Source organism: Mycetomoellerius zeteki, unplaced genomic scaffold (genome assembly GCF_001594055.1).
Source record: "Mycetomoellerius zeteki isolate Tzet28-1 unplaced genomic scaffold, Tzet1.0 scaffold324, whole genome shotgun sequence".
NCBI classification, from domain to species: domain Eukaryota; kingdom Metazoa; phylum Arthropoda; class Insecta; order Hymenoptera; family Formicidae; genus Mycetomoellerius; species Mycetomoellerius zeteki.
Window position 1 is genome coordinate 141,857 of NW_017257310.1, and position 19,835 is coordinate 161,691.

Consider the following 19,835-nt stretch of genomic DNA (forward strand, 5'->3'; position numbering starts at 1 on the left):
TTATTATAGAGAAGGATTTTAAAAGCGATTGGTCCGTGATGAAAGAAAATATCAGGATTGTTTAAAATACATTTATTTATCATTTTTACTCGAAATATATAAAAATACGCATTCACATCAATGACTACGTATATATGTAAACATACTTTGTTGTTTAATCTATAACAATGTATTTTAAAAAATAGTTATATATTATATACATTTATCCTATCTATTGCTTAATTGTATCCATTGTTCATTTCAGAAATCCTTATTTAGGATCTCTGAGACAAACTATTGATTCGTATGTAATCGGACATGCATATGTATCGGTCTCTCATATTAAATAATTGGATAGGTATCCTTATATCTTATTAATTGATGTATATAAGGTGTACTGGAAATATCCAAAATATATCACAAAAATTATTTTTTAATTCAAGTGGGGCAATAATTTTGTGTAAATAGCAATAAGTAGTAATTTTGAATGCAAGAATGTAGAAAGAGTATCTTTAAGAGACCCGTTAAACTAATAAATTCTTATACCACATTATCCATAATAAACAATTACTTTATACAATATTTACATAATGATTCCTTAATTATAAGTCGGTATAATTTTGTCTTTGATTTTCATTACAAGTGTCATAATTCTCGTACATTACGAATGTCATAATTCTCGAAGAGTTTTTCGCTCTCCCTGCGATCTGTCGTGTAACAATAAAGGCACTTAAGTTTTTCTTATGATAACTCATCGCTGTTGCGATATTCGAGAATTATTAAAATACCTTTCGTGCTATCAATAGGAACATTAAAATTGGAAAAAGAGAAGAGACGCGAAAGTAAATGAATACGGACTTTTAAGCACAAAGAAAATTAGGGATCTATTCGAATTTTTCTTCTGTCATAGTTTTACTGTATATAGAATTACAATTTTTTTCTTATTAAAACTGTGATTCTCTTGTCTAAGATGAAGTACCGGCTTCTTTATCTTCGATAAATTGTTATGACAATGATTTAGCTTTGCGTCTGCAAAGCTGGCACTGTTTCGCGCAACCACGGGAGCGCTGGTTCCAAACTCGAGTAAATTGTTGGATGACTTCCCAAGCATTCTTTACGATGACTTAGTAATCCCTGGATTTCCCATCTTCCCGGAGCACCCTGCGATTCACTGGCACACATCAGTGGCGTTCCTTCGTCATTCTAAAAACAAATTGATTTATCATTAATATGTAATTTCTCAATGCATTAATATTACGTTTTTAATAATTTGTTAATATTGCATATATTTTTCAATTAATTTTTGAAGTTAAACTTTTTGCTTATTTACGATTTATGTGATATATATATATATATAATGGTGCATATTTTATAATTACAATGAAAATTAATTGAATACAATTATTTAAAGAGATGAATATATTCGCAGAAGTGTCTTAAAAGTTTTATTATTTCTTTAAAATAATTATAGAAATGTGAATATTGCATTTTTTGCCAAACTTACGTAACAAGGGATTTTATCCATGCATATATCGTATTTCGTGATGAATCCTGCATAATGACTCGTGGCGTTACACTTATCGGAATCATTAAACGGAAGAGGTATGAATTTGAGATATTGTTGTAAATTCATTTCCCCGTTCCTAGGGAATGCCCATCCTACCGTTACGCAAATCTGTTCCGACTGAAAAATCATCACGTTATATAGAGATCAGGAATGTGTTAATTAAACAACAATTAGCTATGCATAGCCTTATCAGAAAATTTAATCGAAAGTATACCTGGATAGGCTGTCTAGGAAGACATATGGCGCTAACGTTTCTGGAAAATACCAACGGCTCTCTTAATTCGATTAGAGCGATGTCGTTATTGTACAGGAACTGATTATATTTCACTCGAGGATAGGGGATGATATTTTTAACGGCGTTTTCTTTTAACATATTTCCATTGGTGAAAAGCTGCCATCCATTGTTTTCCTTGTGTCTACTGGATCAAGTGTAAAAAATTATATTAACAATAATGTGTTACATATTATGTTAAAAATGAAATGTTCTATTTTATAAATCGAAATAAAATGATAAGATTCCTGGCGGAAAAATTTGTACGAAAAACTGCGTAAATTGAGACAATATCTCACAAATTTTTAGTTTTTTATATTGTATATATATTCATAATGAGACGTAGAGTGGCATCGTTTGTTTGAAAAACCAAGAAATCCTCTGCCCTCAAACAACGCCACTCTACGTCCAATTATGAATATCTAAGAAAAACTAAGAATTTTTAAAGTCAGAATCAGACTACACCACATTAAAGATTGAGATTGAAGATTGAAGATTTGACCAATGAGGACAAAGGAATTTTCACTCTTATTGTTTTGATTGGTCAAATTTCAATGTTTCAATCTTCAATCTCAATCTTCAATGTGTAATCTGATTCCGGCCTAAGACAGACAAATCTCATTTATGTCTTACTACGAATATCTACGAAAAATTAAGAATTTCCAAGATATCTTGTGTCAATCTATGTAATTTTTCTGTATTTTTTATAAAAATTTTTTTACGTCAAGGATTAAGAAAACGTTACGCATTTTTAATCTTTTATGATTTATCTGCTCTTTGTAAATAAATTCGTACAGTCATTTCTGTATAAAATTACCTATAGATGCAGGAATAACTAGTTAGAGCGTGCATAGGGCCGATTATACTGGCTGTACAAACGGTCCCTTCTTCTGATTTCTTCAACAAGGCCGTACTAGACCATCGCTCAGGAGGATCTGTCAATCTTGCGGTCGATTCCTCTGCATAATGCAGACCACAAGTGAATTCCTGACACGACACTTGCATGACCTTGTCTGAGACGCAGAATCCCACTTCCTCTAAGTTCGTGACTAGCGGCAGGCGATAATTAGGATTTGTCTTCAGTCTTAGGATTTTCTGGCTTCTATCCCACGCGAATGATTCGAGTGTCTCGTCAGATCCGGCGAATCCCAAAGCTTGACAATAGGAATCGCTAAATTCTTCGCTCCACCCGTCCGAGCAGACTAGTTGATAGTCGCCGTCATATTGTCTGGATAGAAATTTTATATCTCTTTTATATTGCAAAGCAGTATGGAATACTTATTATTAATTTTTAGAATATTTATTTTCATTGTTTTCCAACATTTTAAAGAACTTTTGTTTATTTATGCGACGGTCGTTTGAAGTTTTGAGCCTAACATAGAAACAAGTATTTTTTCGGTCAAATTCAGTTTTATTTTTCAACATAATCTCCTTTTAAATCGATACACTTTTCCCAGCGATGCTCCCATCCCTTTAATTTATTCAAATAATAGTTGGCGTTTTGCTCTGCAAAATAGGCTTCTATGGATGTAATCCATTGTTTTGACCGTTCCTTCGTCTCAGGAGTGAAATAGTAGATCCAAGTTTTATCAACAGTTATTAATCGACGCAAAAAATCCGACTCGTTTCGCTTAAACCGCTCCAACAGAGCCTTGAAAATGTATATTCGATTTTTCCCATTTTTACAAAATCGCTTACATCGACTAGCACAAATGATTGTAGAACAACAACTGAGCGTCCATAATGGCTACAGGCACAAATGACTGTAGAACAACAACTGAGCGTAATGGCTACAATTTTCACAGATATCTTTCAAAGCATGTATACCAGAATAGTTTTGACGAGTATAAATGCCATCTTCATGTTGAGACTCAAAATTTTTCAAACGACGCTCGTATAAGCATACGTCTTTATAATTTTAAAAAATTATACTTATTAATACACTTATTAATTCATTTTGTGAAAAGTATTAAGATTTTTTAAAATGACTATTTATAACTATTTTTTCTTGTTACATCTCAAGTAGCATAGCAGCGCCTGCAAAGTGCTATAAAAGCGCTTATATACACTTTTTTAACGTCATGTAGGTGCTGTGTGCTACTTGGGGTTTTACATCACTTTGGAAGGCGTAATCTCTCTTCTTGCTTTATTTTTTCACTTTGATCGTCGTTTTATTAGGTCTGTTTGCGTTGCTTTCACTTTTGCCACTCGGCATCTTCGCTTTCTTTCTTTTGAAGGCTAAAAATATATCTACATATCTCATTTTAAGTGCAAAAATATTTGGGGATTTAATGCAACGCGAACAGACTTATTATTTGACTCTTTCAACAATGAGAGGCTGTCAGGAAGAGAGATCACAGCCTATTCACCTTTTTAATACTATACTTTTTTGACTGTTATATTGAAGAGGATCCATATTCAAGATTGAAACGTTTGTACGTTTTTATATAATATATTGGATAATATTTTAAGTTTCAATTATTGATTTGACTTCTTTACGCACCAACAACTGCAGAGGCTTGCACATTTTATTGAACTATTTTTTTTCTTTCTTTAATAAAAGGTGATTTTTGGCATGCTTTTAGTATAGCGACCAAAAGCAACCGCGACTAAGGCTTCGTTTTCAGGGATCAGAAGACAAAGATAGCCCCAACCGCGGTTGCTTTTGGTTGCTATACTAGAAGCACGCTAAAAATCGCCTAAAATAGTACGTTATTGATTCGTGGTTTCGAATTGATAACGATAATTCAGAAATCAGAAAGATAAACAATTGATTTATTATATTTATTTGGTACGATCTAAATACCTTATCTTCAAAAATGGCACGCGATTCGCTTCGCTCGCCGTGTTGCTATCCGTTTCCGCGTTAGTGAGATTTCGATCCCCAGTAATATTGGCGATTAGGCAACTCCATTCGTCCGAATAATCCGGACAGTTCTCGATGCCGTCGCAGACTTTGTTCCGGGGGATGCATCCACCGGTTTGACACTTGAATTGATCTAGGGCACAGTCGCATAACTTTTCGTCTTCCCCATTAATGCAATCGGCAACTCCGTTGCAATGCCACGCTTGTGGGATACACCATTTTTCCGTTGGGCACAGATACTCATTGTTCCCGCAAGTTTCCGCGCAATTGTACTCGTCCTGATGTTCTTCGCAATCGGGCCGACCATCGCACCGCCATAATCCCGGAATGCATCTTCCTACGATCGTAAAATTTCATAATTCTATCGTGATTCTGATAAGGATTATTATTTAAAATATCTCAATCATTGTGATATAATTAAATTTTATTATTCGTTAGCGATATGCTCAAGATTTATTAAATCTCTTCGTATATATATATATATATATATGTAATAAAATTCTACTAATATTTCATTCAAAATTAAACAGCTGTTGAAAGTGTCTTAACAATTAAACAATCAAGAATTTAGACTTTATTACTTTCTATTATTCCAATGAACACAAGTTACATGTAACGTATCTGTTAGTTGTAATTTCCCACTCAATAATACAATATAACTGTAACATAACACACGTGTTATATCACGGTTATATTGTTGAGTAGAAAATTATAACTAACAGGTACGTTATATGTAACTTCGTGTTCACTGGGATCATTCTATTACTACTCTTGCATATCGTTTTACATATCAACTGTATTCAATACTTACCGCTTAGGCATTTAAATTCATCAGACTGGCACTGCCAATTTTCACAGTTATGTTCGTCGCTGCCGTTGTCGCAATCCATGATCTTGTTGCAAACAAGGTGTCTCTTCAGGCAATGTCCATTAGCGCAGCGGAAGTTACTCGAACAACCTTCTGCTGTGCAGTTCCACTCATCCGAGCCGTCGGAACAATCATTTTCGGAGTCGCATTTGGCGGACTGTGGTATGCAATACGCACCATTCCTAGACGTTCCATTAACGCATTGAAATTGACCTGTGGAGCATTTCGAAAAATTTCCAGGAAACGGAAATTCCGAAGGACTGCTAGCGGTGGTATTCTCGATTTCCACCTCCAATGTTGAAGTTTGCGTAGTCGACTCTTCCGTAACGTGATCTACTTTCGCTTCTTCGTGGTCGCTGAATACTTGATCCGAAAAAAAGGTGGCGTTTTGCTCAGTCGTTTCGTTTGCTCTTGCATTAGTTTGACCTTCGACTATCGTCTCATTTGCAGCCGTTTTTTCCGCATCGTTCATTATGATGATGGGACGAGTATAATTTCGCATGATTACATAGGGCTCTGTGACTGGTACCGACTCTATTATCTCTTCCGACACGGGTATAAAGCTAGGATAATTTTTGGGCTTCGTCTCTGCAACCACATCTTTATTTTCGCTTCTAGCCGTTGTATCTTTCCATTTCGATATGGGCACGATGTTGCCTTCCTTGTCAGCCACGGTGAACCTGGGTACATTCGGGTCTATGTCCGAGCTTACCACACTGTCATGTAGTTCCTCGTGATAGGTAGTCGTAATCGTTGATGGTTCCGTTTGGGAAAGTATAGTCTGATCGAACCTTTCCGTTAAAACGTTGTCTTCATTCTGATCCTCCAGACTCAGGTCTTTTTCTTTTTTGTATTTGTATTTGTCAAATCCCTTCTTATTGTCAATTGGTTTTTTCTTGCTTTCCTGACTCTTTTCCAGTGGTATCACCCTGAGCGCCTCTTCAGATAATTCCGGATCAAGTAATATCGATCTTGATGGAACCGTGGTGAACAATATTCTATAATCTATCATGGGTTCCGTGTCGTCCAGCATTTCCGTGACCGGTCTGACATCTTCCGTGGTGGTGACATCGTTAGGCATAGGCGAGGTTTCTTCTATGCCACTTGCAATATCTTTTCCTGTCGCGGACATCATAGGAGTAGTCTCAATTCTTGTGCTTTCCGTCGCACTTTCAATTACCTGTCCATTTTTATCATATTCTATTTTCCGGCCAGTTCCTAAGCTGACGTTACTCTCGTACATTGTTGTCGCTGCCATACTTCTTTCCGATGTATCCATTACGTTACTGGGTGTAACAGCACTCTCCTTCTCCGTTTCGTTTTTTCTCGTTGCATTGTTAGCATCATCTGTTGAAACGGTTTTGTCCATTTTCTTGTCTTCACTCGGTATCTCTTCACTCAATGTTGTTGATAATATATCGCTTTCTGTCGTTTGCAACTCCTCGGGTAAGATTGGGATCTGAGCTGTAGTCTTAGTTTCCAGTGTGGCTTGAGTTGTTGTCAATTGTGCTGTAACAGCTTCTTTCTCGTCGGATTGACCAACATTCGGCGGTTCCGTATTGTTCTCTTCACGTTTTCCGTCATCGATTACAGTGGTGATTTCAACTTTGTCGGTTGTCGTGGACATTTCCTGTTGAATTTCTATAGGCAACACAGGTTCTTGTGTGGTCAATCTACCATCTTCCATTTGATTGTTTACAACGCCATCGGTTTTTGTAACCATCGGACTTTGTGTCGTATCAGAAGATATCTTCTCGTTCGTTCCGTCCTTTTTCTTTATGACATCGAATGTAGTTAACGACGAATAAGGACCATTATAAGAAATTTTTACAGGGTCAATGTCCTTTAAACCTGCTTTTTTGGACGATTCTATAACTTTAATCGGAATGCCGGTATTATCGTGTCGATACCCTTTTGACAAAGCCTCATCCGTAATATCGTTGTAATGATCTTCGACAGCGTTTTCTTCTAGTTTCTCTGAACTTGTCACACCGCTTTCTATAGTGATACCTTCAACTTCTTGTACTTTCTTTCCAGCGGAAGTTACTTCAGATTCTGTTTTCTTATCTATAGGTTGCAGTGTAGTTTGAGAAATTGAATCTACCGATTTATCTTCTACTGCTAATGGGATCACTTTCAATTCTTTATCTTCGGAGAAACCACCGTTTTCCTGATCTGTAATGCCTTTTGTTCCGTCATTGTCGACTGATTTCGCTGTATTATTTTGATGTGATACATTCAGAATCTTAGATTCTATATTGTTAGTATTTGTGCTGTTGCCTATATCATCTGTATTTATTTCATGGTTCTGTGTTTCCTTCATGATATCTACCTTCTTTTCATTATTCTTGGAATTAACGTCATTCAATAAATCTTTGGTTTCGGTTTCATTTACTCTGTCTGCATTGTTACGTATTAATGGCCGATGCGTTATAACATCATCGATATGGGTTTCAAAAGGATTAGGACCGTCTTGCTCGTCCTTATCTAAGCGTGGCTTCTTTAGACTTTCCTTTTCTTTATGAACATCCGGTAAGAATGGTGACATATCTTCAGCCGGTCGATCGTCTGGCTTCCCTGTGAAATGATCTACCGAATTTTCTGGAAATACTGCCGGGTGGAGGGGATGACTCGTTGAATGTTCTTGAATTTCATCGGATCGTGTCGCATGCTTATTATTGCTCGCATGAACGATATTTTCACTAGTACGCATTGTAGATGAGTCGATCGAGGTTGTATCTTCTACAGATTTATTCCCTTTTGTTGTCGAATTTTCTGCCTTCAGAGATTTGTTTGTGGCTTGTTCTGGAATGAGTTGTGGAATTATCGCATGTATCTCTACCGGTTGCTCGGATTTTGGTATCAACATGATATGTTCGTCGTCCGCTGATTTCACGATAGGTTCCCTGAGTGGCTCGACATTGTGGGCAAAATGTTCCGGTACTTTAGGGAAGATTGTTGTTGGCATATGTTCGATGACATTTTTCTCGTTCGAATCTGGTGTATTTGGTTGCAACGCGGGTTCGGGTACAAGTTCTTCTCGGTATCCAAGTATTGGTTGAGTAAATATGTCATTTGGAGTAGTCTCTGGTATCGCAGTTGTCTCGTGTACTTTAGTATAATTATTTGTTTCTGGGTTTCTATTATTTACGCCATTTATTTCTATTGTATGGATATGTCCTGTCGATGAATGCCTATCGTCATTCATGAATTTAGTAATTGATTCTGTTTTTTCTTTTACTGATGTGACTGGCACAGTAGTTGCTGCAGTAGTTAAACTGACTTGTTCAAAAACATTTAAATCGGTGTCTGATTTTTGCATTGTTATTAAATCGTGTTCACTAGTCGCAGAACTACTTTGGATATTATTTAAATTTGCATCAAAATTTGTTTTTGTAGTAGAGTCACTTTCTTTATCTTCTTGAAGATTAGGATTTTGTGTAAACTGTTCTGTAACTGATTTCTCATGATTCTCAGGTCTGGCTGATATAACATTTACATCACCATTTTGTTTTAAATCTCTATAATTTAAGGTAGTAAGACCGGCCTCGATAATTGTACTTTCAGTAATTTCATCATTCTTACTATGAGATTGTATTGTCGTTGTTTTAGTATCTATATTATCATTGATATCTTTAGATGTTAAAGGTATTACTTGTGAGGATGTATCATTGTCTGTTAGATTTTCATTAGGCTTTACAGTTGTGATAGGAGTTTCATCGTTTTTGGAATTATTGCTTTTATCTGTTAAATCAATAAGAGATTTGAATACATTAGTTGTACCAGCATCGTCTGAAAGTAATGTCTGTGTAGATGATTCAGAAGTATCATCATGAGATATCGGTTTAACAGAGAATTCAGGTTGATCAGATATTTCAGTTTTTGATTTTAAATACGGTTCTGTTGTTAAATGTTGCGACTCTGTTTTTGATTTTACCCCACTGTTTGTTTCATGGATAGTTGTTGTTGATTCTGTAACAGGCACTAATTTTGCAGTAGATTCTCTTTCAGTAATAGATTCTGCTTCAATAGTAGATTCGACTTCAGGAGTAATTTCTGGTTTTGCAGTGGGCTCTGGTTCAGAAGCAGGATTTGGTACAGTAGATTCTAATGTAGGTTCTGGTTCTGGTTTAACGGTGAGTTCTGGTGGAACAGTAATTTCTGGTAAAATAGTAGGCTCTGGCTCAGCACTGGGTTTTGGCTCAGCACTGGGTTTTGGCTCAGCACTGGGTTTTGGCTCAGCACTGGGTTCTGGCTCAGCATTGGGTTCTGGCTCAGCATTTGGTTCTGGCTCAGCACTGGGTTCTGGCTCAGCACTGGGTTCTGGCTCAGCACTGGGTTCTGGCTCAGCACTGGGTTCTGGTTCAGCACTGGGTTCTGGTTCAGCACTGGGTTCTGGTTCAGCACTGGGCTCTGGCTCAGCACTGGGCTCTGGCTCAGCACTGGATTCTGACTCACTACTGGGTTCTGGCTTAGCAGTGGGTTCTGATTCAGCGGTAGGTTCTGGTCCAGCGGTAGGTTCTGGTTCAGCATAAGGCTTTTGGGAGGCTTTAATAGGAGGCTCTGCTTCAATGGTGGTTTCCTTCGAATGATGTACATATTCATGATTCCAATCAGAATCATCATTCTTGAAAATTAAATGTTTCGTTGTTGGTGTGAATTCAATCTGCTGTTCTATTGATATGTCAGATTGCTCAGGATTAACATCTTTTGTTTTAGACTTCGCCGTCGATGTGTCTGTTTCTGCCGAACCTGTTTTGAAATCCGTATTTTTCCAAGTATTGGGATGTCTGGGTTCGAAGTCTATCGCGCCTGGATCTCTGCTTCTGCCTTGAAAATCATCAATTGGTTCCGTGCTGGATTGTGGCATTACATCATCCATTTCGACATTACTCAAATCGCTATCATCCACGCAAGTTTTGCCATCATGATGTAATATTTCTCCTAATTTGCAGATACATACAAATATGCCAGAAGGGTAATCGTATTTACAGTTTCCGGTACACTCGAGATTGCCATGTTCACATTGATCAATAAGCTTTCCTACATGAAGTCTGTTCAAGTGATATTCTCCGATCATATTACCATTTTTTCGTAATACATCTTCGATGTATTCCTGACTCTCTTCAGGTGCATTCCGAGGTGGATGACTTATTCTGAATCTTATTTCTCCTTCCTTATTGATGTCGTATACTTTGATTATAGACGTGCTGCCCGCTTGCCGAAGAATGTTCCCTAGATGTTCCTCTATCTCGGAGCTTACTTGTCTGTATACTCGAGATTTGATATCACTAAAATCGTCATTCCAATTAAAATCGTCTAGTCTCAAAGTTCCATCCAGAGCGTCTGGTACAATATCGAATAGCGTTTCGTCAGTTGTAGGCCACGGTGGAAAAGTCGAAGTTAAAGGTGGTGGACTTAATGGCGGATCCTTCACATATTCTCGACTTCCAGCCGTCTGCACTTCGTTAAATTGGCGTGTGTTATTTTCTTCCACGTTCTCCAAGGGTTCTGTAGCTGATATTGGAAATACACCAGCTAAAATAAAGACACAACATTTGTATTTTGGAATAATTTTATTGTATACTTATAAAGGGTCTAATTTATTTTATATATGTATAATATTTTTTTATATTGCTGTATGAATAGTATATTTTTTTATGCTATGGATAATATACGTTTTGTAAAAATAAAACTTATAAAGTTAAAAGAATGATAACCCGTCTTACTTGCGGCCAAAATAGCGATGATTACGGCAATTACTATGACCAACAGCGCGCATCCCCAGGCCATTCTTCTCCAGTATGAATTTCTAGACCTTTTGTCCTTCGTAACGTAAAGTTTCTCGCCCCTGCAACACAATTTCGTTATGACATAGAGACATGAATCTATCGCATGTAACGTCTTTCTTGTCCTAAACCCAAAAAGCGTAATTTATACAGCGTTGCGCATGTAATGCGATTCCTAGCAACCTTCGTCAATGTCCAGCCAATGGGATTAAAAGCTTCCTTGGTCGCACCCAGTCTAATGCCTAATCTCTGGATCATATACCATGTGTAGTGCCCCTGCCGCGCGCATTTCTTGCTTAAGTATCTCCGATTAGATTTTGAGAACAAGAATAACCTGTCGCGAGATTTGGTTTGCGTTTTGATTGGTTTACGGTACTACATTTCGGGATTAATGCTGATCAGTTAATCAACGGTGATTCCTACGTTTATAGTGGTAATATGTGTGTCGATCTTTGCGATCTATATTGTTATCGATTCTCTTATTTGGAGAAGCCATGTCTCGGTATCGATAGGACACGAAACAAAGGGTAAATTCTTGGACGTGCAATTTTTATGAAGAAATTTTCGTATTCGATTCGACTCGGGAGAGGACTGATAGCATAAGCGTGTTAGTACGCGACCGCGTGCCCCTAAGAGATACCTAAAGTATATTCCACTAATTGTAAGACAGTTCCCAGCTGTATTCTTTGTTTTTTTTTCCCTCGAAAACATCCGTCAAGTACCTGAGGGCTGTCAGCCAGTGGGAATAGTCGACCAATCCGGCGGCGGGATCTCTCAGGCTGAGTCCCTCGCGGCCGACGCCGGGGCCCAAATCAAAACGCACTCCAGCTACGGTTGTTTCAACCTCGGCCTCGGGACCCCTGCTAAGTACCGTGACAACAGAAAACACCGTCTAACTCTCTATGTGAGGCTTTTCGATCAGCAGCTTGTCCAAGCTCTATGTGCTATTGGCTGGAGCTAAAAACGGTGCTAAGATATCTCTATCGCCTGACAATTCCCTCGGCAATGGAATACTTGTACGCTTCTTTCTAAGAAATATACTTCTATCCTACACACGTGTTTTCTCTAGACGTTTTCACCGTAATTCTATGACATACATAGTGCTAGCAGTATGGTTATTCTAAAATGGATATTGAGACGTATGTAATTATTGCGCGCCAGGATCTGATAGTGTTGGTATGTTTAATTTATATGGCAAACTCTCGCTTTTCATAACGTAGTTAACCCTTTATCGTGCGCAATATAGCTTTTTGTATTTGTAAAAATGGTCTTCCATTGTAAATCTGACAGCAATAACAGAAAGTCTTGTTTAAAAACGATCATGATATTCCGTACATATATATAATTGGAAGATCCTATAAGGACGTACGTTTTTCTCTTTTTTCTGAATTTGTTCCCTGTTTTTAAAATTCGGACGAATTTTCGCATATTCGGCTGGTAATTACGAAAAATAGTTAAATAAGAGTTAGAAGGCGGAACTAGAAATGAAATAAAGAATGCGTAAGCGTCAGAGACACGTTCGCTTTGACAAACTCGTTACCTGATGTATTTTCGATGCTCGTTAACCGGCACGAAGTATTCCTCGTAAGGATCAGCTGGTACCTCGCAGGCTTCCTGACCCTTTGTTTGAATATTGTTGCCCGTGTATGGCCTCATTGAGACCAGTTCCAAATTTACGGCCTCGATCTGTTCCTTCTTTCCGGAGTCTATGGGAAAACGGGAAACCGTTTACCATCGAGGTACATCCACGCGTATGGAGCAACCGGTTTTCATTTTCCGGTCACACACGAAACAGCAGAGAAACCGCATTCCGCGAAATAGTAATGTGACTAAACAGGGCCGAGTTTCCTGCTGCATGCATAGCGTAACGAGGGAAGCAAATTCACACGAAATATAAGGATATTGTATGTTAATAAGAGGTACGTAAACAAATAATTAATGAAAGGAAGAGATTGATGGTTTAATTTAATTTAGATAAGAAATATTACTGTTGTTACTTTAAAAGATTGAGAAAGATGATCAGGATATGTTAATAATCGTGACGTGTGTCAACGGATCCACCATGAAAAGTCCCGGATACGATACTTCCTGGGATTTTATCGGCCATGAACGACTTTTTCTCGACAAACCGGTAGTAATGCCAATGCCGGTAATTAACGATTGAAAGTCTCTTACTGAAATCGCTCTTACTGAAATCGTGTCCTACGGGTGACGGTAATGGAAGATGATAAGCTTTTCTATAGCGGTTTCTTTTGTGGTATTTTTCCTTCTATTCGTACATTATATTTACGTGACTAGAAATGTACAGTTAACTCGGTCTTTTAGAAGCGCGCGCGACTACTTCTAATTCTAATCTTATCAAATGCCCTTACTCATAATATTTTAAGTTCATAGGTATTCATATAACGTATTCAAGCCTCAGTGTGTCCATGTAGTACCGGAATATCGTATACGTGATATTATTTGAACTCACCGTTGATCTGTACGCTCGTAGCACTGTTGTTAAGGAAACTCGCGTCGTTATTATTGCCATTCCCGTGGACGCCGTTGAGCTTCGATTCTGGCACGCTCTTCTCCGTGTTATCGGCCGGCACCTCAATTCTCGTTTCCGTTTTATAACATGGCTCCGAGCTCGGCTTAATGGGTTCGACGTAGTGCTGGGAGATAAAAGATCGCTGGTGGCCATTTTCTACCGGCGCACTGTCCGCCGAGGACTTGCGATCCTGGTTCAAGGCCGCTTGCTGCTGGCCGCCGTTCTCCAACTTGGAACCGCTGACGCACTCGTCTTCGTTGGCGAATGCCGGATTATCCGTGCCGGCGGACCTGATAACGCCCACCTGGTATCCGTCTGTCATGCGTCTCGTTTCTGTAATCAAATCGCCAGATTTATGTATCACGAATTCGTCGTTAAACTGTTTCGATTATTAAACTTATAGTTTTGCTATAATTTTATTATTAGATTACTCATTTCATTAAATAGATATACATTAAGTAGATAACAAAAAGTTAAAACGCAGTAAATTTGTTAACACGTTATTTTTAGCGATCACACTTCGACATTCGGCCTTACATCTCAGTATAAAAAATTAATTTAACTTTCGATTCGCCAATTTCTTTTACCGAAATTTATTCATCTCTTTCTACACTTCTTGCCAAGGTTGCAGTCAAGTTACGAATGATTGAACAAGTTTATTTAAATTTAATTTTATTTAGAGCTATTCTAGATCTTTTGGGTGAAATAGTCCATCAACCATAGACTCAAGTAGATCTATGCCAATGACGTCAGCGGTAGAGGCTGACTTGTTAGTTTCTCGCACGAGATGGGCGAAGGAGATGCGAGAAGCGTGAGAGAGACGTCTCGCCAGTGTATCCTATCGATATCCTTGCGAAACGATTTATCGAACCTGTTCGTTGAACGCAAAAATCAATTACCTCTTAACGCTGACTTAATCGCAGTGAGGGATCGTTAAAAGAAAAGGAAGATGTTTGCGGTCTGATCACATCGCCCGCGATTGTTTCGCTTGCGTTGCAAGACGTCACGAGTGAATCAGCAGCGACTCGAATTAAAGGCTCGCGAATCGCGATGAGAAATTTCGTGAGAAACATCCTCTGCCGCTGGCAAAGACGAATTCGCCATAGTTCGCTCAGCTTCTCTCTCTCTCTCTCTCTCTCTTTTTCTCTTTCTTTGTTTGTCTCTCTTTCTCTCGTCCTCATCTTCTCCATGCGTTTCCTGCGAATCTCCCGCCACTCTCGGTCCCTCGCACAGCAGTCTATTTGATTTATTTTTTCGACTTTGAACGGCGTCGAGCCAATAAACTTCAGGATCACCAGAGAAAAAGGAACAGCAGGGTTCAACCCCTTCTAACTGCCGCCAGACTCGACAATATGGAAAACGTCGTCGTTTCTCTCGAAGTACCCACTTCAACCGAAATGAATCTCCTCGAACATTTAAGAAACGATTGAATGCGCGTGCTCTAACGAGCTCTTAGCGCAGAGAATGCTGCTTGGTCTTTTTGCTGCTTGATGCGCACGAAAGCTTTTTCCATCAGAATTATTCGGTTACGGATGCGATTGGATGCATGCATCGCAATGTTATATAATACATCGCGTCTCTCTAATCTGTTTACATAAAATAGACATCGAGTAACGATTCTAAAGAACAAGCAAGATTGTCTAGCAACGCTAGATCTTTTTTTTTTCTATATAAGAACTTCATGTTTTTTAATTAATTTATCCGGTTTTTTAATCGGATTGAGAAAATATTGAAAGTCACTTAGTTTTATTTTGCATGATTCATTAGATATGTTTTTCTAAAGAAATAATATTGGATTTATTCTTTTGCGTTTTCGTAGTTATAGCAATAAATATTCCGAAAATGTATACGTATTCAAAGTTAATTCCGCACAAAGTATGATTTCTAGTCGCACGGATTAAATCTTATCTCACACTTTCGAGAGGATGTAGCAAGTCGAAAGAGGCAGTGAATCAGTCTGAAAATACCTAGCTAGCTCAGTGGTACTTGACTGTTGGCTACGCGGCGACTTTCAGGATACCCTATAGGCACGCTTGGGACGGGCGAGTGTGTTTGCGAGTGTACATACAAACCGTCGGAGGTATATACTGCACCGAAAGTGGTTGACCCTGAGAGTGCCCGGCACAAAGGACTGATTCACCCCGGAGCCAATGCGGGGAGTCCTTCCGAGGAAGGAGCTCGGCGCTCACCCGGGTCGATTCTGTGCAGGATCTTCTTCTGACATAATCCACGGAGACAGTGGCATATTAACATTTTTTAACCTGAGAAACCGTATAACCGCGAAGATTCACTCTCGAATACTTCAAGCGTGAAACTTCCTCTTAATAAAAACTCGCTTTAGAAGACGCCTTGCGTCATACTGCTATTGAACGAGCAATAAATATTAACTTGACTGCTGCAGAATCTTTTTTTATTCATTTTGTATTTTATTTTTTTATCTTATGTATTTATTAGGAAAAAAATAACATTGAAGTCATATAACAGGAAATTTTTATTTTTTATAATTTTACAAATATATATTTTAAAAAACAAATTCTTACTAAGAAACGTGTTGAAATAAATAAATTTCAATGTCAGTACATTGACGTTTTTAATGTGACAATCAAGCGAAATTCACAATCTCTACCATCAACTTCCTCTCATCATAAAATATTCCCAACGTATATACAATTATCTCGAAAATGATGAATTAAATTCTCGTTGAATTAATTCCTTCTTCATTTGAACAATGTTAACTATTCATTTTGTCACGCTATTTGTCATTCTCATTTCATAATACGCGTAAGTTTTTGCTACAAAAGTATTCAACGAATCTTACGCATTTCAGTGAAAGCGTCTTATGTTCGCGAAAAAAGTGCAGCCAGAACGACGCAGAAGTGCCGTTCAGTATTTCTGGTTTCTCAGGAGAAGACTTATAATTAAATATAGGAAGTAGTGACAAAGTGACATCATGTCACTGACATGCGATTTAACGTAATAAAATATACCTCTACTCATTTTTTTAAAACAAAATTTCATTTTACAATTTAGCGCGAATTATAAATTGTTTCATATTAGATTAATCTTCGACTACAGCAATGATTTGGACTCGAACTGAAAATTTTAGGTTGTATAATCTGTAAGATTGGTGTGTTATGAGGTTCTAAATTGGTAAAAAAAAATTTGAATCTCTCTTTATTGATCGTTGCAAAGCGGAAATTCACTTGCATTCTGTAATCACTCAAAAAAGTAATTTTGCCGTTATAGCGAAAATTATGTAATTGTAAGTACGAAAAATAGCTAAAATAGATAAATTTCTAACAAATACTGCGATATTGGATATATATTGCACCTAATCTGACATAGATGACAGAGATAGAATTTAGATTTGTGCTATAAATTCTATGCGTATGATACATAATTTTCTATCGGATACAAAAAACAGCTATAATTTTAGTTGGAACAGTAAAATATTTTCTTGCGTGATTCAAACAGAACTTAGAATTTAAGTGTAGTTTTTATAGTTATAGTTGAGGGTTATTTATAGATCTTTACAAATTCTTAACAACACTTTTTAAAACGCATTTAAAGTAATGGTATCTTAAAATAGAACTTGTTATAGACAACCACTCACTTTGTAAAAGTATCCTTTATACATGCATGAAAAGTGATATTCTCCGGTTAGGATAAAAATTTCTGGCTCGCCGTGAAATTCAGCGTGACGCACTAGACTTAATCTGTCTAGAAGGCGTGCATATGCGAGGCGACTCGATTTGCGCTCGCAGATATAAACGCGAGATAATTGTACATACATTAAAAGTCCTGGAGGCTCGCGGGATAGACAACTACACACCGTGGCGAGGAAATCGCCAGGAACGAATCCGTATCGCTGCTGGTCCGTGCCATGAAAAACAATGAAAAACGTGCGAGTCCACCGAGAAGCACGCGATTATCCCCGAGGCAGAAAAGGCTCCTTGATGCTCGTCGTTAAAGGACATTCTCCAACGACATTGCCTGTAATTTACGAGACTCGCCTGCTGATACCACTAAGTCTCGCTCTACCGAGCCCGAAGACTTTCACCTTGATCGCAATCGCGACGGAATCTTGCGTAACTTTTCAGCATTATCTATGCTCACCCGCGATTCGGTCAAAATCAAATTACTCTATGACGCAACGTGTACTTGCTATGAAACTGTAGAACACAATCCGTTTAAGTATAAATGTGTACTAATTACACAAGATCGGAAACTACATCGAACATATATACTTATAACACATCGAATACGATAGGAAATTGAAGTAGCTCCCTTATGAAAATAAAATTCTATTTAAAATCTCTATTTTCTTCTAATAAAAAAAATCTTCTGCGTCATGGGTATTCAATGCAACTAAACTACTTGAATGCATTGCATTACCCAAGGTAACCTGTGTATTAACATTAATGGACAAAGGGATTACGGTGCAAAATGACCGTAGGAATCACGACAGGAGGGCAGCACGACAGGAAGATGTCCACCTTTTCCTGCGTCTGTTTTCAAAGTGTATACCAATCCATTATTATACGTCGTACTTTCGTATTTTATCTTAGCATTTTAAATTTAATATTCAACCTGAGAGACAAGAGTGATTCTACGTGCAATCTCTATTTCTTTCTTCGTGGAGTTTGACTGTTAGTAATTTACGTCGGTAGCCTATCGAGAACTTTAACCCCTGCGATGAACGAAGCAAAGATCGTTCACGCCAGAACAGAGAATTATTACTGCGAGTCAAGCCGATCGAAGGATCCTGCGTAGTTTAATACAACGCACGCGAGACCAGTTCTGCTTGTTTTCCCCACGCTTCGTAGCCTCTCGGACCTTCGGAAACGGTTGAATGTTACCAATGTCCTTAGGCCAGCAAAGAGAGATATCTACAGTCTTAGATATTCGAAACAGATTTATTGAGTGATTACGCAAAGGGAATGTAGAGCAATTAAATGTCCTTGTTAACTAGAACATTAAGCAAATATATATTGTATATTTATATATATGTATCACGATATTCACGATAAAGTCTTTAAAAAGATTCTCCAGTCAAAAAACACACATATGTTAATATTTACGTTTTAAACAAATTAGATACATGTGAAAGTTGTATTCATAACGTTTTGTTTTCATATTACATACTATATTTATTTATTATATACACATGAAAGATTTATATTAACGCACAAAGAAATATATAGATTTTTAATATAAAATTTAATATCTCGAATTTTTTTTTCGTTTCAATCACGTATGTTTCATTGGAAATTATCTTGAAAACATTAATATAACACCAATACTTTGATCTGATATTTAAGGAAAAATGTGTCCATGATTAAGGAATGTTGGGATTTAATGCTACCAGAGGATTATATAAAATTGCTCGCAATGCAGGGTGAAAGTGACGAAGTCTTTCATCGAGAGAAAGAAAAAGAGAGAGAGAAAGAGATCATGGAGTGCATCTCCGTGTGCGAGCGTGAGCGTCGTATATCGCCGATTATTCGCGGATATCAGCAGGTGTAAAATTTCCGTAAACGTGTTATTACGCTTATCGGTCGAGTGCCGAACTAAGATAAGCCGACCGTCCGAACGCCGGCGAACGTATAGTTGCGGGCTATTGTATGCTTAATTACAAGTGTAACTGGTCAATTTCACGGTGCGCGCCGCAGCGACGGATGATGGTCCGGTTCCATTGTGCCGGAGTCTTTTAAAAGATCGTTTCCTCTCTCGTTCCGAAAGCGAATATCCGATATCGAAAAAGTATGCCAACGAATGCATCGATTACACTCTCTTTGGGATATAAAGTGCCATTCTACCTCCATTTGTGTGTGTGTATGTGTGTATATATTTGTGCGAGGATGCGGGCATTGTGCAATCGCGCGATGTCTGGAATCTTCGAAATGTCAAAGGTTTGCTGCACGTTTGGATGCGGATACGCGTCGATCGCCTCCTTATGTCG

At 37.9% G+C, this 19,835-nt stretch overlaps 1 protein-coding gene across 1 annotated transcript; it reads right to left on the reverse strand.

Moving 5' to 3' along the window:
- Window positions 1-920: 920 nt before the first annotated feature.
- On the reverse strand, window positions 921-14,159 carry LOC108725067 (uncharacterized; the record flags this gene model as incomplete). The annotated part of the gene is made up of 10 exons (XM_018451848.1): window positions 921-1,182; window positions 1,484-1,663; window positions 1,761-1,965; window positions 2,635-3,045; window positions 4,624-5,020; window positions 5,495-11,089; window positions 11,281-11,402; window positions 12,063-12,203; window positions 12,881-13,046; window positions 13,814-14,159. Coding segments are annotated over 10 exons (7,749 nt in total), but the record flags the coding sequence as incomplete, so codon positions are not given.
- Between the last annotated feature and the right edge of the window lie 5,676 nt (window positions 14,160-19,835).